General features: G+C 41.1%; 2 protein-coding genes across 2 annotated transcripts; both read left to right on the top strand.

Moving 5' to 3' along the window:
- Positions 1 to 1,807: 1,807 nt before the first annotated feature.
- Positions 1,808 to 17,684, top strand: LOC108137728 (cubilin homolog). Its single transcript, XM_017259626.2, has 15 exons — positions 1,808 to 1,970; positions 2,056 to 2,340; positions 3,123 to 3,294; positions 3,385 to 4,140; positions 4,961 to 5,716; positions 6,095 to 6,808; positions 8,050 to 9,771; positions 9,828 to 9,990; positions 10,151 to 10,521; positions 10,592 to 11,252; positions 11,392 to 13,646; positions 13,836 to 14,312; positions 14,410 to 16,176; positions 16,375 to 17,020; positions 17,085 to 17,684. The coding sequence occupies exons 1-15, from the start codon at positions 1,879 to 1,881 to the stop codon at positions 17,330 to 17,332; spliced, it is 11,085 nt and encodes a 3,694-aa protein (XP_017115115.1). The 5' UTR covers positions 1,808 to 1,878; the 3' UTR covers positions 17,333 to 17,684.
- Positions 17,685 to 20,787: 3,103 nt separating this feature from the next.
- LOC108137606 (keratin, type I cytoskeletal 9) lies at positions 20,788 to 22,149 on the top strand. The gene is made up of 2 exons (XM_017259381.2): positions 20,788 to 20,899; positions 20,975 to 22,149. The coding sequence occupies exons 1-2, from the start codon at positions 20,894 to 20,896 to the stop codon at positions 21,956 to 21,958; spliced, it is 990 nt and encodes a 329-aa protein (XP_017114870.1). The 5' UTR covers positions 20,788 to 20,893; the 3' UTR covers positions 21,959 to 22,149.
- Positions 22,150 to 22,947: the final 798 nt, after the last annotated feature.

Genomic DNA, 22,947 nt, shown 5'->3' with positions numbered 1-22,947 from the left:
TCTTAATTCAAATACAACACTACTTGGCTTAACGGGTAATTGATAAATAAGCAGCGCCTTTCGTTACATCCAATCATCAATTGTGGCCACGCCCCTTGAAAAAACAGCCACGATGTGTGAACCGGAAAGCAATAATTCAAAATAATGCTGAAACAAGTTCAACTAACAAATTGATGTACATAAAAGTAAACAACAAAAAAAAAAAAATATTAAAAAGCACATACACACAGTTGCATTATGAGATTATTTTTAGTCTGTTGTTATCGCAATTATTATGACGATTATTATGATTACGATTATTATTAACTCGTAGCTAGTAAAATCGAATGAGGATCAGCAATTTATATGCCTAAGCCTAAAAGTAATCAGAAACTACACTTACACCCATACTCATGCCGTTAAAGTTATACAAATACAACAAGCCACACACACAAACAATACACTGACAAAAAAAAAACAAAAAAAAAAACAGTAATGAAAGCAAATGCAGCAAGCAAAAGCAAAAAGTAACGGAAAGTATTAAGAAGCAAAGAAGCGTAGCGATTAAATCTAGTCAACAAATTTTACTTTACACCAAATCAGAAATATTTATAACAATTGCAATAACTAAACGAGGTGCGATATAATGAAAGCGTATATATAATAATATATCTTAAAATTATTTTCTTATCGAAACTGGCAATAATAAATATTAATATTAACTTAAACAACTAAATAATTATATTATACACGCGCGATAACTTCGTAAGTTTACTTCGTCAAGAGGAAACTATTTTGGAGGATCATCAAATAAAAAAACACTTTAAAACACACTGATTACACTTAGAGAAAAACTCGCTCAGACACACACACACACACACACACTTGATTTGAAATTGAGTCCACGCCAAGCGTTCACACAACACACACACAAAACACACACACACACACACACACACATGTAAAAGGAGACCAGTGTTCACACACTTGCGTTCACCATTTGCTACTGCACCAGAATACACACAACTACACACGAAATCAGCTTTACTTTAGATTTTCGATAATTAATTGCAGGGCTGTCGCCTAGGGTTGCTTAGAAATCGAGAAGGAAAATCCAATTCAGTCGCTTGCATATAGCCCTAGATAAGAATATATACAGAAGTACATTAAAACAAGCAATACTGCAATAACGCTAACGTATTATTTCGCTAAGTTACTAGAAAACCGAATAATAAATAACAGACGCAACCTCTTGATACATACGCATGTACGTATAAAATTCAATGCGAATCCTCATCAGAGGACAAATTGTTTACATTTCACTTTTAAAAACCACATTTAATACTAATATTTCGAAAAGCTAATTAAAATAAGTTATAACAATAACGAACAACAACAAGAACAACAAAGAACAGCAAAGAGCAACACAGCTAAAATACTGAAAAATTATATAAAAATACAAACTCTTATCTTTCAACCAAAAAATTCGTGTTTTTATTACAAACAGTGGAGATTCGAGAAAAGGCTGAGATTAGAGCTTTTAACATCATAGTTTCCAACAAATACGCGTTTGCCAATAAATATCAAACTATTTTGTTCTTATCTACTTTGTTTTTGGGAAACGCCCCAAAAGTCCGTTTTGACTTTAATTAAAATTCGGAGACTTTCGATGACCGATTTCAATGTAAAAGCAGTGGTTACTTGCCAAAATCTAATTAATTATCTATCAAATTCTTATCAATCTGCGTTTTTTCGAAACGCCCCCGCTCCGTAAATTTTAATTTAGAATAATATCCGAAACGAGCTCAGTCGATCATAGTTATTTCAACGGACCAGTTTATATTTTCTAGACACTTTTTAATGTTTTTTTTTTAGTGTTTTTGAATTAAATGTGACAAAATGAAAGAAGCTGTGTGGACCAGACTTCAAATGTTTTTGGTCATTTTTCTTATTACGGATACTTTGCCTAATTCCGAATGTATTGTCAATTCGTAAGACTCCCAGAAAAAAATTTTATACCATTTAAAATTTAAAAATATTTTGGCTAAGATTCGTTCCATTTGTTGATATTACTAGGCCAAGTATCATAAGCAGAGATGGGAATCTAATTTTCGCATCCGGAGTAGATCGCAATATCAGTATTCTGTTGTCTGGAAATTCGCGGCTAACCATCAACGAAGAAATCGATGTGCTGGACCTTCTGATGGCCACCGGTGGACCCAAAACCATTGATCCCAAAACTGAATGGAATTCCGTCGAAAAAGTCGTAAGGGATCAGCTAGAGGATCAGCTGAATGATTTTCAAATGCGAGCTTTTGGGCCCAAAGGGTTGAGTGCCATGCTGGATAAACTGTTAAATAGGTAAACATTTTTCGAATCCTTATAAGGATTACGTATACGTAACATACAAGTTTCGCATAAAAAATGACGATGCGAGTTTCTCTAAAACCTTTGAATTTTTATATAATTGAGGAAAACGTAAAAGATAACCGTGTTTAGGGGGTTTCAAAAACACACTTCAAAATATTGTTGTTCTGAGTTTAAACAATATTTTCTGTTGTATATTTAGTATATTGTAAATACTGGTTTGCCTACTAGTATACGAAAATTCGTATAAAAAAAAATGTTAAAAAACTTTTTCAAGCCAAAGAAGAACATTTGTGACAGAATTTTCGGAAAATTAATTAGCACAATTTTCATATTAGTGAGTCTCAAAAATAATTAAAATAAACGAAGTAAAATAAAAATATTGTAAACTGAAATTTTGTACTACGATTTTTATTGAAAAATTTACGTTTTTTTTTTTAATTTTATAAAGCTTTTAAAATTAGTTTAATTTTAAAATTAGTATCGTTAGTTAAGGCAGTCAATTTGTCATCTTACACACGTGTACATTTTTTTTTGTAAGAACCGATTGGTTCATAAATTTTTGGGTTAGAGTGTTAAACAGCTTAAAAACGAGTGGTTTCGAGGAAAACCCATATCAAAAAAAAAAAAAACCAAAACCTATAAATGGGAGTGAGTTCAATGGAGTTTAACTGGAAGTTAATTCGAAACTCATGTAAGCAATTGCCATGAAAAGAGTATTTTGGATACAAGTGATAGCCTTAATTAAAGTTCGTTATTTCGCGCTATCGGGATAGCTCAAGCGTTTCGGAGGCTCTGTTGGAACGCCTCAAGGAGCAGCTTCGGGTGGTGGAGAACTTTTCATATGACATGGCAAATCTAGAGTGTAAAAATGCACCCTGCCAAAATGGAGGAAAATGTGTCAACAATTTCACCTCGTATTATTGCGAATGTCCATCGAACTTCGAGGTGAGTACACCCTCAAAAAACAAATTTTAACCCAAATATTGGATTGAGGAGAAATCCCCTTAAATTTCGAATTGCGTGTAATTTTTGTAGGGCAATTTGTGCGAGGTGGACGTTAACGAGTGCGCCCTGTACGAGGGCACCGATCTGGGTTGCCAGAATGGAGCCGAGTGCCACAATCGGCCTGGCACATACAGTTGCCTGTGTGCAGCGGGTTGGCATGGGATGCACTGCACCCAGCGAAGGGCGGACTGTTTGCAGTCGAGTTCCTGGGAACTCTGTGGCCACGGGTCATGCGTACCAAGCTCAGAGGCCACCGGCTACCGTTGCCTCTGCGATCCTGGTTGGACGACCAATGGACTGACTCCCGCCTGTGACCAGGATGTGGACGAGTGCAGCGTTGGGTCATCGGGCCATGCGCCCTGCTCCACCAAATGCATCAATCTGCCGGGCAGCTTCACCTGCTCGCCCTGTCCCGTTGGCCTAACCGGAAATGGATGGTCCTGCCAGGACTTGGACGAATGCCAGACGAACAATGGTGGCTGTAGTCTTCATCCCAGGGTCCAATGCATAAACACCTACGGATCGCATCATTGCGGAGAATGTCCAATGGGCTGGACCGGCGATGGGTTGGTGTGCGAACGGATTCCGTCGGAAAATAGTGTTCCGGGTGAAACAAGCTACAGAAGTTGCCCGCCGGAGAACAATCCCTGCCATCCGGTGGCCACTTGTCAGTTGCTTTCCGGATCGGCATCCTGCAGCTGCCCAATGGGCATGATGGGAACGGGTTACGGTCCGAGTGGCTGCCGCAACGGATCGACCACAAATTGTCAACGTCAACCTTGCCTTGTAAGTTTGCCCTCTTAAATATACACACTGATAAAAAAATGGATTAGTAAAAATAATTATTAAATTAAAAAATAAAATTAAATATTAAATGATTATATTATATACAAGTTGCAAGATTTTATTTTCAAATGTTTTAATCAATGTGAAAGATATTAAATTTTAAACAGTTCCTGATTGATTTAAATGCATTTAATTTAATTTTACTTTTATTTTCAAAATAAAACCATTTTTTATATATTAAAATCAATTCCTAACATAGTCAAATAAAAAAATTGTAATATTTTTAAATTTAAAATAACTAAAACCGCAACGCAATGAAAATCAAAGCGAAAAATATTTAAATTGAGTACAAAAAATTTGGATTTACTAGGTTTTTTTTTATCAGTGTATAAAAACCGCTTAGCAGCAACTTTATATTGTAAAAAAAGGTAAGTAGTTAAAAGTAAAGTATTAATATATTTTATGGTTATTATAAATTTATTTTTTCCAGTTTATTGTTATTACTTGAACAATTATTGATTTTAAGAAGTTTTTTATATTTGTTTAGTGTTAAATACCGTATTCTGTCAAGGTTTATAGTTAACTCTATCTTGGTTGGAAATACCACAGATTGACAATTGATAAATAGTTTTTTTAACGCGTTACATATTTGTGAATTTGTAAATTTTTAAAATACATTATTTACTTGCCTTGCAATATTCTTTATATTCCAATTGGGAAAGTATTTTTTTTGTAAATTTCTTATTGGTTAAGGCTCGATTTAATATTGATCCCATTATTAACTAACATTAACTTCGATTGTTTTTCAATAAATACACAGAATAATGGTATTTGCCGTGACGAAGGTCCCTCAAACTTTACTTGCTTGTGCCCCCAAGGATTCCGTCCGCCGATATGCGAGCCGGAGTCGAATAAATGCGATCCGAATCCGTGCCAAAACATGGGGATCTGTAGTATCGAAAACACAGTTGCCGATGGCTTTGTGTGCCAGTGTTTTCCGGGCTATGTTGGACACCTGTGCTCCATAGAACACAGTGCCTGCAACGACATCCTAAGTGCCGAAAGGGGCAGGTTGAAATATCCACCGAAAGGCGGGCAATACGAACACAATTCGCGGTGTGACTGGCTAATCCAAACCAATGAATCGTTGGTCCTGAATGTGACCTTTCATAGCTTCGATCTGGAGGACTCAACGGAGTGCCGATTCGATTGGCTGCAAATTAACGACGGCAAGTCTAAAGAAGACCGACTAATTGGCCGCTATTGTGGAGCCCAGTTTCCAAACAGCGGCAATATTGTGTCCTCCGGGAATCAGTTGTCTCTGCGTTTCCACTCTGACAATGCGACTGCAAAGGAGGGATTTGATCTCACGTGGAACTCGATTGAACCGCAATGCGGTGGCAAGTTGGATGTCGAGGACAGTGGCACACTCTATTCGCCAGGATCACCGGGAAATTATTTAAAGAACATGGACTGCCGCTGGCATTTGGTGGCACCAATGACCAAGCGCATCAAGCTCACATTTATAAGTTTTCAACTGGAGGAGCATGATAATTGCAATTTTGACTTTGTCCTGGTGAGTATGGAATGTTAAGGTTACACTTATATCGAAAACAAATAAAAAATTTATTAATTTTAATTTTTTTAAAGAAAATATTATTGATATAAAGAAATGTTCTTACATATTGTTGTGGTTCTTAAAAAAAAAACTACTGATATTCATCTTAAAATCCGTTTTAAATGTAATCTTAAGGGTTTAAGGAAATTGTTGTGGGATTAAGTACAAATATTCTTGAAAATATGTATATTTTATGGATTCTAAAAAATGAATGTTGAGTGTTATGTTACAAAAAGGTCTTAATACCAAGTGTAACCTTGAGTTTACCAACCAAATAAATAAATATAATTAAGTGGTAATTGTTAATTATAATTTTAAAAACCACTTGATTTTCAGATCAAAGACAGCATTTCTGGTCGCCAATTGGTCAAATTCTGCAGTAGTGGGCATCCGGAGCCACTGATTTTGCCCACCCACCGGGCGGAAATTGAGTTCCACTCGGATGCGGAGGGTAGCGATGCGGGATTCCGCATTCATTATTCCGCGGTGGATTCTGTGCCCGGCTGCGGTGGCTCCTACACTGCCAAGATGGGTACCATATCGGCATCATCTGCAGTTGGACAGCCAACCAGTGGAGCTTTCTGCGAATACGAGATTCAATTGGCGGCGGGTGAACAGATAGTCATTCAGTTTGTCCACCTGGAGTTGGGCACCCTGGACTGCGTGGAACTGATAGATGAGGATAGTACTGCTCTGAGGGACAAGATCTGCGGATCGGATGCAGCGGTCTCCAATCCACCATCTTTCACCTCGCAGTCAAATCGAGTGATGGTTAAGTTCTATGCCGTCGCAGGCAGCTTCGAGCTAAATTACCGAATGTCCTGTGACTTCACATTGGACAGTAACACAGGTACTTTGACCTCCCCCGGATATCCAAATCTGACCAGGAGCGATCGCCTGTGCACCTATACGATTAGAACACCCAGCAACACTTTGATCAGCGTGAAGCTGATAGACTTTGAGCTGCAAAGCACCGAGAACGACGATGAAGACTATGAAAATTATCAAGAAGTTAAAAATGATAAAGACTGTTCAACTACTAACTTAAAGGTGAGCATTCCAAATCCTCAAAAAAAAATAATATTTCGTTAACAAAATACATATTTGCCCCTTCCTAAGATTTTAATATACACACTTACATACATACATACCTCTATTGAAATTTGTGTCTTGAATAGTTTTGTTATTGCTCTAAAGCATTCATATTAATTAATTTGTATTTTGTTACCACTAAAAAAAATTAAAATTCATATAAAGAAATATTTCAAATAACTTCGGAGAATGTATGTATTATAACTGTTTTCACTTAAGACGCATTTGTTTTCATTTTTAAAACATAAAAAAAAAAAACGCACCAAATTAAATTGTCAGAGCGGCAACTATTTTGTATAACTGACTTTTTATTACGCCTTTGAAATCGTTTTAATAACTTTTTAAATCCGAAACACACGACAATTTGATTTAATTGTTTGTCTTTTTGCCGATGAAAGAGATAAAATCGAGTTTTCGACTCGAGAGACGGGAGCGGTCAGAGGGAACAATTTCCCCACGAAAAGTTTTCTGTACACCTACAATAACAACACAAACTGAAAGAAGGTCTTTACCTCGAAATATCTTACTTTAAATGCGCTCCTGGATAAAAAAGACATATGAAATGAATGAAGAGAGCTTTTGAGAGAGATAACGGAAATATTTCTCTCGCATTTTTTTCTTGTCTCTTCTCGTCTTTACTTCTCCATTCTTCTTTTTGAATATATATGCATGTATGAACACAGGACATTAAGCTTGTAAGCAGCAAAATTATAGTAATTTTATACTCGTCATTCAGGTTACCACTTTATAGAGTCGGCAACTTTTCAACAAATACAATATACTCTTTTACCCTACGAATAACGGGTATAAAAATTAAGATAAATAAGTAAGTAAATCGAAATTTTCACTGCAAACATTAGGAAAATTTAGTACGTACATACATACATACATACATATGCAGAATAGCGGCAATAATTTGTTCAATTTTACAAATGTACTGATGTACAAGAACATAATGATGTAAACAACTTCCCATTCTTGTTTTAGGTCTTACTAAAGATTAAATACAAAGTTTGAACTAACCAAGGTTCAAGAACTGCCTTTTCTTGATTTGGGTATTATTTATATATATATATATATATATATATATATATATAATATAATATAATTCTCAATTAAAATATTGGTTAATAAGAAAACGAATTTGGCACCCATAACAGATTTTTTTATCCCTCTTCATAATTTCCTTATTTCTACAGATAATCGATGGGCTGAACCGTCAGATCCTGGGGCCCTACTGCAGCAAGAATAAGCCGCAACAGGAGTTTATCAGCCGGACGAATTACCTGCAATACCAACTGACCACAAATGCAGACAGTACGGGTCGTGGCTTCAAGTTCGAGTACGAAGTTTTGTCCACTGGAAGTCGGAAATGCGGCGGAGTGCACACGACGCCTGGCGATCACATCCGTTTGCCAGAGAATCCGGATGACTTGTGCTATTGGGTGATACTGGCTCCGCCCAAAAAGGCCATCCGACTGCATTGGAATCAATTGCAATTTGCCAGCCCCTTTGATGACTGTACATTCGGTTCTATAGAGATTTTCGACAGTTTGAATGCCCAGCTTACAGATGCTAAGAACACGTCCCTGGGCAGATTCTGTCACTCCAGATCGATGCCGGATGATCTGGTGAGCCATTCAAACCATCTGGTCATCAAGTACAGCTCGTTTATAAAACTAGGAGAAGACCTTTTCGAGTTGTCTTACTCATTTGAGGATCGTAAAGAGTGCGGTGGCCACATTCACGGTTCCAGTGGGGAGCTAAGATCTCCAGGTTATCCGATGACAAACTATTCCTCCAGCTTGGACTGCGATTGGCACTTGACTGGACCCTTCAACTATCAGCTGGAAATTGAGATCGATTTTTTCGATTTGGAGTACTCCCCTAAGTGCACTGGGGATTATCTGGAGGTTAGAAATGGGGGAGGCATAGATTCCCCGCTAATAGGACGCTTCTGTGGGAGGACAATAACCACGCGGATACCCAGTTTCGGCTACGAGTTTCGATTGCTCTTTCATACGGATTCAGCAATCAGTGGGCGTGGCTTCCACCTCCGCTGGCGCCAGATAGCCATCCAATGCGGTGGTCACCTGCCTTCCAGCACGGGGGTCATCCTCTCACCCAGATACCCGAATGCGTTTCCCGCCCATTTAAACTGCAAGTGGTGGTTGAGCGTGCACCCCGGATCGGGGGTTTCACTGCTCATCGAGGACATTAATATTCGAGGATTCTTTCTGGACCAATGCGTTTTAGAAAGGTTGGAGATCTACTCGGGATTTCAAATGCCCGGCGATCGGCCGGCAAAGACAATCTGCAAACGGACAATGGAACAGATTAATCTGAATACCAGCCAAGCCACCGTGGTCTTCCATTCCGATTCGTATTCACGTTCCCACTCCCACCGCGGATTCCGGATATCATACACACCCAATTGCGTACAAAACCTGACGGCCCCCTTTGGAACCATCGAGAGTGTGAACTACATGGAACTCAATTGGGAGAACATGCTAGTGAATTGCAGATGGACAATTCGGGCTCCCAAGGGCAATCACATTCGCCTGGAAGTCTCTCATTTGCAGCATTTGCCTGGTGTCCCGCCGGTTGGATTGTACATCATAGATGGTCGCGATATCGACGCCATCTTGTCCCCCGGTGTGGTTGATTCCAAAGATGATCTGCTAACCATTGTCCACAATGCCAGCAGCTTGAATTTTCAGTTGGACTACCAAGTGGTTGGCTGTTTGGAGAGCCTGTACGGCGAAAACGGCACTTTCCATTCGCCGAACCACCCGAAAATGTATCCCAACAACATGGAGTGCTACTGGCTAATCGAAGTGGTACGAGAAAAGGCCATCGAGCTTACTATTACCGATTTGGATATCGAGGAGAGCGTCAATTGCACCAAAGATGCGCTGACGGTGAGTTTGGCCATTGTTTATTTCCTGAACCACACATAATAATCCATTACATTTAGGTTTCTGACCATAAAACTGAGATGCTGGCAAACGAGCGCCATTGTGGCTCCAGGCTCAAGTTGGTTCTCACCAGTTCTGGACATAGGATGCACGTACGTTTTGTCTCGGACGGATCGCATAATGGGCGAGGCTTCAACGCCACCTATCGAACAGTGGAAAAAAGTGAGCATAAAGTTGTGGTCTATAAAAATCCCTATTATCCAGATATCCGATTCGAGGGTTCGGGTGTAGAAATGACTTGATAAGATTTTCGCTTTTAGTGTCTTAGTGCTGTCCAACTTATTAAGGTATTTTCATAATTGCATATTTTTCATTCACGCAGCTTGTGGTGGCAAGATCTCGACCAGGAACAGAGTGATTCAGCTGCTAAGCGACCCAGTCCCCTTTTTAATGGACGCACGATGCGAGTGGCAAGTGGAGGCGCCCCCTCACCACAGTATTGTGTTCGAGGTGCAAAACCTGGATTCAAAAATGTGGGAGCATGGCAACTGCACCTCGAAGTTTATAGAGGCCGTCGATCTCACAGACGACGACGCCGAGGATCATATGTTGTTTAAGATATGCAATGGAAGGGATGAATTTAACACATCGATAGTTTCAACTACCAATCGAGCACTGGTGCGATACTTCCTCTATGGCATCTACAAATTCACCCCATTCCGGCTGCACTTCCACGAGTCCTGTGGTCAGACGGTGCGTTCTCCAGGTTTCCAAATATGTACTTAAGTCGCCCGTAGAGTAAACTATTCTTCGTTTCTTGCAGGTTATCATTAGGGATACGGACTTGAAGTACATTCAGTTGGCACTCCAGCCGAAGCAAAACGAGAACTGTGTGTGGGTGCTGCAAGCCCAGGAGCCAAGCAACCGAATCATTTTTACGCCTACGCATATAAGGTTGCGCGATGAGGTCACTCCAACTGAGGACGACTGCGTAAAGATCTACGAGGGTACGGAGGTCGCCGGCACACCAAGTCTCCAATACTGCCGCTCCCACCCGCCGGCCTTTTACTCCGAAGGCCAGGCTCTGACCATTAATGTGCCCCTCCAGTTGGTGGACGAGTTCGAGGCTAACTTCATGATCATGGACGCGACATGTGGCAGCGTATACACCGCCATTAGCGGTCGTTTCAGTTCGCCGCACTACCCCGACGCGTATCCCCCAGACATTGAGTGCATCTGGGAGCTAAAGGCCAGCCAGGGCAATGCCCTCAGTCTCACCTTGGAATCGATGAGAATTGAGGAATCGGAGGGCTGCAATCGGGATTATCTGGAGGTGCGCGAGGGTTCGGCGAGGGGAAACCTTATAGGAGTTTACTGTGGCTCCCAGGTGCCCAGTACGATACACTCGCGCAGTTCCATCTGGATGAAGTTCAAGAGCGATGATGCCAATGAGAACGCGGGATTCATTGCCTTTTACAACTATGGTGAGTATATTTATACACAAAAAATTCCAATAAAATTAAAAAAAAAGAAAAAAAAGAAAAAAAAAAGAAAAAAAAAGAAAAAAAGAAAAAAAAGAAAAAAAGAAGAAAACAAAACAACTCAAATAATCACCATTTTTAGAACGCAATAACAATTTGAATGGCGATGATGGCATTGTGGAATCACCCCACTTTCCTAGCAAGTTCGATGGCTCGTACTTGTGGCGAATTTCCGTGGACGAGGGCTATTTGGTGGTGGTAACAGTGCTCCACCTTAAGGATGTAGACCAACCGCATTTACGCTTCTACGACGGCTTTTCGGCTGATTCAGATCAAATCGAAGTCACAGATCCCGAAGGGCCCATCCAATCGAGCGGAAATGTGATATGTATCACCGCCAACGGCGCACCATTCCGCCTAAGATGGCACCAGTTGTCCACGAAAGTGCTGCACTCGGAAACGAGTATCTGTGCAAACCAGCTGCTAATTATTGACCAAACGGCCATCGATTTGCACTCGCCGGGCTATCCGAACGGCTACGAACATGACTTGAACTGTAGTTGCATTTTGAAACCCCTAAATCCGGCCGAACATGCGATGATAAAGCTGGTTAAAGTTGATCTGGAGGTGTTCAGTGCTCCCGGAATTGAGTGCTTAGCGGACTACTTAAAGATCTCTAGCAGTAGTGACCTTCACAACTGGTCGGAGTTGAGTACACTATGCTCTTTTCCCAGTGAATCCAGTAATATAAGCTTCCACGGAAAGCCCTATCTTCGGGTGGAGTTCAATTCGGATGCATCATTTAATCAGACCGGTTTCAATGCTACGGTGAATACGGCCTGTGGTTCGCATATAAAGTCCGTGAAAGGGCGGGTCAACATTACGGAGGTCCTGCAGATCAAAGATGTCCAGGGGAGCAGCCAGGAGTGTGAGTGGACCTTGGAGGTGCGGCAGGGCAGGAGAATCAAGATCGACTTTCCCGAATCACAGTTTCAGAATAGTGGTGGTGATTTCAATCACTGTGATAATTTCCTTATCCTACACAATGGACTCGATCAAGACTCGCCCGTTTTGGGCAGCGGCAAATACTGTGACAATAATATTCAGGGTGTCCTGGAAACCTCTTCGAATAGGGCCTATGTAAAATTACAGTACGTGGGCACACCCCGTTTTCGAGTGACCTTCCGTTTCGAGGAAGTGGATCTGGGCTGTTCTGCCGGAATCGAACTATCCGCTGACGGAGGTGAAGAGTTCATCAGCTCACCTGCGTACCCCGATATCCCTAAAGCGCATACCGAATGCATGTGGACTGTGAGAGCTCCGATACAGCATCGCATTGTGTTGAACTTTGAGGATAAATTCGATCTGGACTCGAAGGATTCAGATTGCCTGGACGAGTACGTGCAGGTGTTCGATGGCCGCACGACGTTAAGTCGACAGATTGGTCGATTTTGCGGCAATCGCAAGCCGGACACCATCTACTCCTCCGGCAATCAGCTGAAAATCCTCTACTACACGGATATTTTAAATCCGCATATGGGCTTCAAGGCCAGTTTGAGATTGGCCCGTTGCGGTGGCTCCTATCACAGTCCCGATGGGGTCATAACCTCACCGCCGCCCAATCTCCTGCTGACCGACAGCGACGAAGTGGGGGAGTGTGTGTACACCATCGAACTGGAGAGCGACCACCATATCGAGCTGAACATTGAGTATCTCGAGATCCCCGAAGAGAAGAATGGCGGGTGCTTCATGGATAACCATCTGCTGCTTGAGGGCGCGAACAGAACAATCTGCGGACACACTCCTCAACACCTGTATACCGAGAGCAACATGATCGTGATCCGATACCGTTATCGGAAGGGCACTATGCCGGAGGGTCAGGGATTCCGTTTCCGCTACAAGTCAGTGCGTTCCCGCTGCAGTGAGACCATCGTGGCCACTCAGGGCTTTCTTATATCACCCGACTATCCCGAAGGTCCCGACACAGTAAAGTTCTGTGACTGGCACTTGGAGGTACCCAAGGGCCAACGAGTGCGCCTGGAAGTTCTAGACTTCAACATGGACGAGAGGCCGAACCACTATGAGTACCTCTGGGAACGATACCTTCAAATTGCCAACGATCGCGATATGCTCTCTATTATATGGAACAGCGACAGTCATCCGCCTGCGGTTATTGAGTCCTACCAAAATACAATGAGCATCAAAACCCTTTTATTGCCCCTAGCTAATCAGAGAATAAAGATACGCTTCAGTGCTTTCGGGACCAGTTCGTGCCAGCTGCTCGAGATCGAGCAAGATCAGGTCAAGGAGCTGGCCTTTCAAGGTGTCAATCTCACTCAGCCACTTTTCTGCAGCTATAACATGGAGCCAGCGTTGGACAGCACCATTCTGATTCGGGTAAGTGTTTATAATCTTATAACAAAAATCAAATAATTTACAAAACGACTACCTCTTGATTTATATGCGTATATGTTAAAAAACAATGAGGCAATGTCTGTTTTTGTTTTTTATTATATTTTTACTCTCAATTCATAATCTCTATTAAGGAACACTTGATGAAATCTCACTTGAATTCCTTTTTTTCAGGTGAAACAATTCGACCATAACCATTCGATAGATTGGTTTCGATTTGGCTGCTTTATGTCATCGCCGCTCCGGATAATCGATATGAATCGGTCGAAAACGCTGAAGGGGAATATCCTCTGTGCCTTTAAGTCCCCCACGGCGAGTCAGAACCCTCCCTCTCTTGGAGTGCCGTTCCCCATTCAAGTGAAAGTCAGGGTCGGCGTCCATCAATCCTTGCAGAATCTAGTATTGGAATATAGCATGCAAGCCTGCGGTGGAGTGATAACCCTCGAAGTGGGTCAGCAAATGACGATTGAACAGCCATCGGGAATGGATGCGATTCAGGGAGCCATAGACTGTGCTTGGCTCATTCGACCACCAATTGGCGCATACGTTTACCATGATATCCTGTTGGAGGTGTTGCTGCAGGTCAGCCTGCCCACTTCGCCCTCGGCTGCTGGATCAAACGAGACGGATTGTTCTCACCACTACCTCAAAGTAAGAGATTTGTTTTATTTCACTTTTTGGTTTTTATGACACAAGCCATTAATATCATGCCGTTTGTTTATTTTGTGTAATTTTACCACTATTTCAGATATACAAGGAACCATATCAGCGCTCTAAATTGCTAGGAACATTCTGCAACCATACATACGCTCTAAAATTGCCGATATATAACGGTATCTTCTTGGAATACCACTCGGATTACTTCATCCCCAATGCCACGTTCAATGTGACCATTACGTACGGATCGGTATGCGGTGGCAAGGTGACCCCACCATACCGCGACATCAATTTTCGTGAGCAGTACAAAAATAACGTGGAATGCATCTGGGAGGTGGAGGCGGAGTCGGGTTACCACATTGGTCTCACCTTCCACGATCGTTTCTACATCGAGGAGAGCTCCGGCTGCACCAAGGACTATCTGCTCGTTCAGCAACGCCAAGAATCGTCCGGTAATTGGACCGATCTGCAGCGTATTTGTGGTCGATCGCCGCCGGAGATGATCAACACCACAACAACGTATCTGCGACTGATCTTCCGATCCGATGGCAATGTGCTGGGCGATGGTTTTGCGGTCAGGTTCGAGGTAAATTGCGGAGGAGTACTTTACGCCGATGAGAAGGACCAGCAGTTGACCAGTCCAGATTACACGAGCAGCATCAAAGAAAAATGGCAATGTAGTTGGACTATAGTACCCAGAAATCCCTCAGTGGGACAAGGGGTCCAGGTCAGCTTCTCACGAAGGCCCGACGTTTGTGAAGTCTACGAACTCACCATGTACATGCGAGATGCCGAGGATAACGTAAAGAACACCACTGTCTGCAATTCACGGAATCAAATTAATAACATTACTAAATACACAGGCAGGGAATCGATTAGTCTTCTTTTTCGTTATGAAAACCTAGAAAATTTTCATGGTTTCATATTGCACTACAGCACTATTCAATGTGGAGGTGTAATCAGCACAGCGGGAGTGATTGAATCCTCCCAAATGCCTGAAAATGATTGTCTCTGGAATTTGACTGCACCCGAAGGTCACAAGATCATTATTAAATTCGAGCTTTTGGATATCAATTCCGATGATGACGACCGTTGTGTTAACAGTGGCGTCGAGGTGTACGCCGGTTCTATTCCCAAATTCGAAAACCGGCTAGTTCATTTCTGCGGTCGCATAAGCGAGGATCTCCGTATTATCAATATTGCCCAGAATTGGGGTCTCATTCGCAGTTACTCGAGAACCAATAATGTGCCCTCCTTTCGAGTTTTGGTTAACATGGTGCCAAACTGCGATCAGCTAATACAGCTGAACGGTTCCGTGAGCTATAACTATGAAAAATTCAAGAACTCGGAAGGTTACGCCTCCAATCTGGATTGCCAAATCGTTTTCCGGGTCAACAATGATCAGCAAATCGCTCTACAGTTCAACAGCTTCCACGTTCAGCAGTCGGCGAACTGCATCAAAGATTATGTGGAATTGCGCGATGGCAGCGGACCTTTTGCCGATATCATTGGACGTTTCTGCGGTCAAGATCTGCCGCCCAGGCTTAACACCACGCGGAATAACATCTTCCTGCGCTTCGTCACCGATGCCCAAGTGAACGATTCCGGCTTTGATCTAACGATAACTGCCATACCATGGATTTGCGGTAAACCATACATTCAATTGCACACCGACAGACAGAAAGAAGTCACAATTACCAGTCCGTTGAGACCTCCGGGCGGGAATTACGGCAATGCTTGCTACTGGAGAATCATGGGCGAATCGCCGTTAATTGTTAAATTTGTCAACTTTGATCTGCAAGGACCCGATGCCAACGGAAGCTGTGTAGACGAGTACCTGAAGATCTACAGCAGACAGGTGAGGATCATTAAAACACATATTTTAAATTTAAATCTACCTAACTAATAATGGGGCTGTTAAATTAACAGATAACAATTTGTGTTGGTTATTGCTCTTCTATATAGTTATGTTTGCACACAGTGATAAGCAGTTTCTTCACTTCATAAAATCATGCTGAGTGGGTCTAATTATGTTTGATATAATCCCGCTTTTTAGGATGCCCGGCTTATGGAATTTGGGTCCTGGCTGTCAATCGATGGAGATAGATCCTCAAAAAATGCCACGGAGCACGTATACTGCGGTAACATGAAGCCGGACACTTACCACGGCACCGACGAAATGTACATAAGGTATCAGACGAATGGATTGGTCCCCCGATCCGGATTCCAGTTGCAGATCTCCATGTCCTCCAAATGCGACCGTGTTTACGGCGGGCTTCAGGGAAGAATTCGGCAAACAGCACATTGTGATATCAACATTCAAGCACCTGTCAATCACACACTGAGTCTCTATATCAACAAACTGCGGCTGGATAGCGTGTACTGCTATAACTACTTATGGATCTATGCCGACAGATTTAAATTTTTGAAAAAGTTCTGTCCCTATGAGGACGAGGGAAAGGCCCTGTTCAGCCATTCGGATCGACTGACACTGAATGTGAACACGTACGGAAAAGTAGAAATGATCGACATCACCTATCTGGCTACTCCGGCAGATAAGGAACCCGGCTGCGGAGGGCACTTTTACAACTCCGCCGGCGTCTTTACCAATCCCTATTATCCGGTCAATGTTCGGAATAACTCCGACTGTCGTTGGACCGTCCGTGTGCCGAGCAACAATAAAGTACTTCTTGACTTTAGTTGTGAGTTGAATTTGCCCTAAAACAATAGATTCCAAATCTCATATATTTCTCGTTCTACCTTAAGACATCAATCTTGGCTCGAAGAGCACCTGTCAGACGGACTACCTGCAGATTCTAGAAAAGGAGAATACTGGTGAGGAACATGAGATGCGGCGATTCTGTGGCGAAGACGATCCCAAAATGTACAAGAGCCAGCGCAATGAAGTGGTTGTCCACTTCCACAAGACAGTCAACTTCGATGGCACCGGCTGGGTGATCCGATTCAGTGGAGTGTACTCAAATTATCGGATACCCAATGACTTGTTGCCATAAGAAATTCTGCCCACAAAAGACGGACAAGTATAATTGTATTACACTTGTAAAAATGCAGCTGTTGATAGCTAAAAGGTGCCAAGAGTATATTTTTTCCTTTCAAAACCGATACAAAAGCAACATCTTCGATAATAAAGAAATGTTGGCCTTATCAGTTTCGATAACATACATTTTTAAACATTTTCTTTTTGAATACTATAGGACCAAATTTTTTTTTTATTGGATATGATTTTGCCTTTGTTTTGGTTTCAATAAATACTCTTAACGCCTATTGTCTTTTGTAAGCCTAAAACTTGTCAACAGCTGTAAGAAGTTAAACAAATTATTCCATATTTTTACATATTAAAAAACTTAATAAATTTTAACCTTTACTTAAATCCTTAATTATGTTATTGCAATGAATGTGTCTAGATAAATTGTAGATTATTATATTTATTAAAAATATGTAAAACCAAACCATACTTAGCTAAACTTAATTAAGTAAATGTTAGTTATTCTCACTTACAATCTCTTCAGTCTGTCTTCATCGCGTTGGCATGTGAAATGCTATTGCCTAGGGAATTTTTGGGCAAAACACATTTCAATCGACACATTTAAATATATATGACATATCGTAAACCACATTTTTGTGTTGCATAAGCCGATTCCGGTCCACGCGGCGCTGCCCATTGATCAGTTAGTCACTATTTGCACACACCACGTCAAATCGGTCGCATTATAATAATTCCGATTACCATTCATGGAGCTCCGGACTCTGGGAACCCGGCCTGCCCCAACACAAGATGCTTTGACACCCAGCAGGTAAACCACGCTTGTGGCCCCACTGTAAAAACAACAACAGCGAGGTGATAAAATTCCAATCACCTTAAAATGCACAGTAAAACTTCACTAACGTTGACTGCCCCAGAAAACATTGTTAAAATATTTAGCATCAGACCAATGACCTTAACATTTAATAGACTTTAATTGAAATTCGGAGGAGCAATTTCGCTTATCGAAGTCACTTTTAAAGCTGTCTAAAATTTGCAATATTGCAATATTTTTTGTATTTTCCATTCATATATTCATTTATAAATGTATCTAAATTTTTATGTGATTTCAAAATTTCTAATTGAATACTTATATTAATATATAACAAAACTAATGTTATATATTATGTTAGGTTATGGGCCATAAAAATTGAGGCCATTAAAAAATGTTTGAACAAATGTCTGCAAGCACATTAATTATACTTGTTGTATGATCGCAATCTTGCACTTTAAATGGCCGCACAAATTTGTAACCATACATTAGGCTTAGTCTATGGCGTATTGATTTTGATTGATCTACAGAAGTTCGACTGTAATTTCGATGTTTATTTTTTCTTTAGCTATTTAAGCGAAACTGAAGCTGAAACTGAAACTAAAACCGAAAAACGTGCTGGTAACGGGTCATCAGCAAATCGAGAGACCGAGCGATAGAAAGAGATGGCATCTTCTGGGCTGCGCATGCGCAATAGCGCGCATTAAATAATTTATACAAAAATGCACACAAAATTAACAAATTTGAAAACGATGTTGCATGATATAATAATCCGGCTGCCTGGGATTCCGAGATGCCAATCCACGATCCACGACCATTGGCCCTTCCAAGCCCAAAATTTCTGTTGCAATATAAGCACATACACTGGGAGAAAAAAAAATAAATACAAATAATAATAATAATAATAGAAAAATCTTTCACTTGCTTTGTTTGGTAATGGAGATTTAATTTTGCCAAATTTAAATTACAAACATTACAATCATGTACAAATAAGGTATAACATACATTTAAAAATTTTAGAACACTGAAAAAAAACTTTAAAGTTATAAAATAAAAAGTTAATATGTGGTAGAGTTAATATAATAGACTACAAGTCCCTGGCAAGAGTTGTGTAAATATGTATTGCAAAATTCAAAAGATTAAGATTGTTTAGAGAATGCATTAAATAATCTCTTAACAGATTTATATTATTAAACAATATCAATTTGGAATAGGTTGCAGAAGCTTTTAAAATGTTGAAAAAACTATAAAGTTTCTTAATAAATCTACGCATTCATTTTAAGTGTAAACAGCGAACCGTTCAAATCGATAATCATATGCAAAAAGCCGGTCAGTTTGTTGCGGTGACTTGACCTACGACGCACCTCGTCTCGGGAGCGGAGCGCATCTGTTTAAGCTTTAACTGGTTAAATAGTGTTATCCGCTTGAGTTTGTTATTGTTATTATGTTACTCTTATTGCTTTTGTTTTTGTTGTTGTTTTTGTTTCGGTTTTCGGTTGCTTGTCTGCCGGCAATTTGTTTTTGTTGCATATGATTTGGGCAGTTGAAGAAATAGATGAAGACGATCGCGGCCAACAGGGTGTCTTTTTATACCTATTATTTTTGAGTTTTTTTTATTTCTATTTGGAACCAAATCGATACAGAGTATTAAATTTGTAACTTAATGGTTTTTAAATGATATTAACAAAAAAACAATTATTTAATTTTAGTTGTTTTGCAAAACGGTAACCCAAAACTAAACATATATAGTTTAATTGTTGTTTATTCGCTACCGATCTAAATTATTATTTGTACAGTTATTCATTTTGGCGCTGGTAATATTTTTAAGCCAATTTATCAATGTTCCAAAACTACACTTCGAGAATTGGCCTCCAATTTCATAGTTAACATACCTCTAAACATGTGTAGATACATTCTCTTATAATCTGCTTTAAAAAAGTTATGTTATTTAATCAAATTAAATTGATGGTAATTTTTAGACCCAGTCAACTATTTCCAAGTTTTTTCTTAATATTTGTGGCTACATTTCCCAATAATCTGCTTAATAGTAATTCGTATTAATGATGGTCAATTTGTAGACCCATTTTTATGTCAATTGTGTCCAAGTTTTATTTGACTTGCAAAAAGGTGACCCAAAACTGAATTTCAATATACCAAAAGTTTGCTAATCAGATCCCGATTTTAAAGTGGATTTCTTTAAAAGTTTGTTGTTTAATTCTCGTATAATCTGCATTTTTGATTATTGATTAATTGATTGATTTTGGTTAGATTTTTGATAAAATTTTTAGCTATTTTATTGACAAAAAAAATAATGGATTTAAAATTGAAATAAACTGTTTTTTGAGACAAACTTTTGTTCACAAAGAGCTGAGTAATGATGGGATTTGGAGACCTTGATCCATTATCATACATAGAAATTATATTTGTTGTGATGGGCACATTTTTCGTATAACGAGCACCCTGTATCCCAGTCCCATTGAGATCTCAGGTGAGTTACAAGAGCAACATGGACAGCATCGGGCAGGTGGTGGTGACTCCACATCGATGGCTCTCCGCCGCTGACGTCACGGGCCATCGCGGCATCGTCATCTAACGGTTTTGTGCTGGTGGAACTCCGGCGGAACTCTTGTATAAAAACGTTGGATCGACTGCAAAGTGGCATCATTCGCTGGCCGGGAACAGTACGACGAACAGGTATCGTCTTCGATTCCACGTTTTTTTTTTTGTCAAAACTTAAACCGAGATTTCTAACGCCGGAGAATGAAGGTGAGTAGTTGTGGATTACCGGATGTGGACTGACCTCTGGATATATGTGTGCTTAACGGATTAACTTATCGCCAGGTCTTCATCTGCCTGCTGGCCACCATTTGTGTCTGCAATGCCACATTCCTGTCCTTTTTGGGTGGAGGTGGAGGAGGAGGTGGCACCAAGACCACCTATAATGTGATAGCCACGCCCACTTCAGGAGGAGGAGGAGGTGGTCATGGAGGCGACGGTGGTCATGGCTATGCCCAGGGACATGGTTATGCCCAGGGTGGTCATGGACACGGTGGCTCCTCGCAGATCATCAAGGTCATTCTGCAGGAGGGTCAGGGATATAGCAATGCTGGAGGATCGGCTGGCGGCATTGTGTCCGCCGGATACAGTCATGGTCATGATCATGGTCACGGTTATGCCAGTGGACAGTCCTATGGTCATGATCATGGATCCTATGGCGGCCAGCAGGCCCAGATCTACAAGATCATCGAACAGTCCCCGGCACCAGTTGCAGCTCCTGCTCCCATTCCCATTTCCATTCCCATTTCTATTCCGGCTCCTGCCCCACCAGCTGCCCCCATTGCCTATCATGCATCCGGTGGCTCCAATGGCTACTCCTACGGCCAGGGACACTCCCACTCTCACTCGCACTCCCACACGCACTCCTACGGACAGTCGTATGCGGCGGGACATGGCTATGGTGGAGCCGCCTCCTCCTTCGATGCCCAACAGTTCAATGCCATTCTGCCGCAGATCATCCAGTTGGTGCTGCAGGAGGACTCCCTGGGCGGTGGCATCGGTGGCGGTGGCGCCGATGTGGCTGCCATCAATGGCCAACTGATCAACACATACGGCTCCAAGGGCAAGGCCATCATCATGAAGGCGGATCAGGCGCAGGGAGCCTTCTTCAAGAGCGGTCATGTGGTGCAGCGGGGAACCCTGAAGGTGATGCGTGTCCAGGAGCAGCAGTCCCCGATTGCTAGTGGTGGCTCCAAGGGTGGCTGGAGCTCCGGTGGAGGTGCCCCCTCCGGTGGCTGGAGCTCCGGTGCAGCATCCTCCGCCTGGTAGATGCACTGCATCCGCTGGCCGCCTAGTTAGTTAGACCAAATGAATTGCAATTTTTTTTTCACTATCCTCTATTCTATCGTTATGTATTTTTTTTCCTAGGCTAATCCTTCACAGTCATTACCAAACAAAAGATAAACAAAACATCCATCATTATTAACTTAAATTATTTGTTAATAAACAATTTGAAATAACATAAAGTGTTTTATTTATGTACCAAAGAATAGGTATACAAATGGTAAAAATAAAAAAAATATAGAATTGCCTACAATAATGGTAAATGTTTAATTACAATTTGAAAGCATTATTTTATATATAATTAGCTAAAAAAAAATTGTTAAGAAATAATCAAATCAAAGACACTTAAATAACAAAGAAATTGAAGTGTATGTTGCCATTTCAATTTTCCCACAATTAATTTGATCTATAGGCTTATCAAAACAATCAATTTCTTTCATTTTAAAACCATTATTTTTAATGATTTTTGCCGTTGTCTCAACCGTAATTGTGTGTAAACAAAGAGAGTTCAAAAACTAATACATTTAACATTATTTGTAAACAACTAAAGACCTCAAAAAATGTGAACACCCCACACAACTTCATCACATCCATCGTTATGCTTACCCAATTTTATTTTCAAGGCTGAGAAAATCACAAGAAAAGCGAAGAGGCAGGCCATCTCAGACCTCTTCATCATTAACTTATATTATTTGTTAATAAATAAATGGGCCCAAAACCAAACATATGCAAAACCAGCCACGAAATTTGTAACATGTTATGCGATTACGTCACTTTCACGACTTTCATTGATGATGACGAGTTTGGCCCTCGGCCGGCAACAGTTTAGTTTTGAATTGATTGGCCCCCGGAGGCGTTGCGAAATGCTGAATGCTGAATGCTGAACCCGGGTCCGTGTCCAAATGGTCGAACTCCGATCACCGGACCCAATTCCAGTTCCGAATCCAAGACTCCCAAGACTCCCAAGCCCCCAG

This window comes from Drosophila elegans, unplaced genomic scaffold (assembly GCF_018152505.1).
Source record: "Drosophila elegans isolate 14027-0461.03 unplaced genomic scaffold, ASM1815250v1 contig_149, whole genome shotgun sequence".
NCBI lineage: Eukaryota > Metazoa > Arthropoda > Insecta > Diptera > Drosophilidae > Drosophila > Drosophila elegans.
This window is presented reverse-complemented; position numbering and strand designations above follow the sequence as displayed.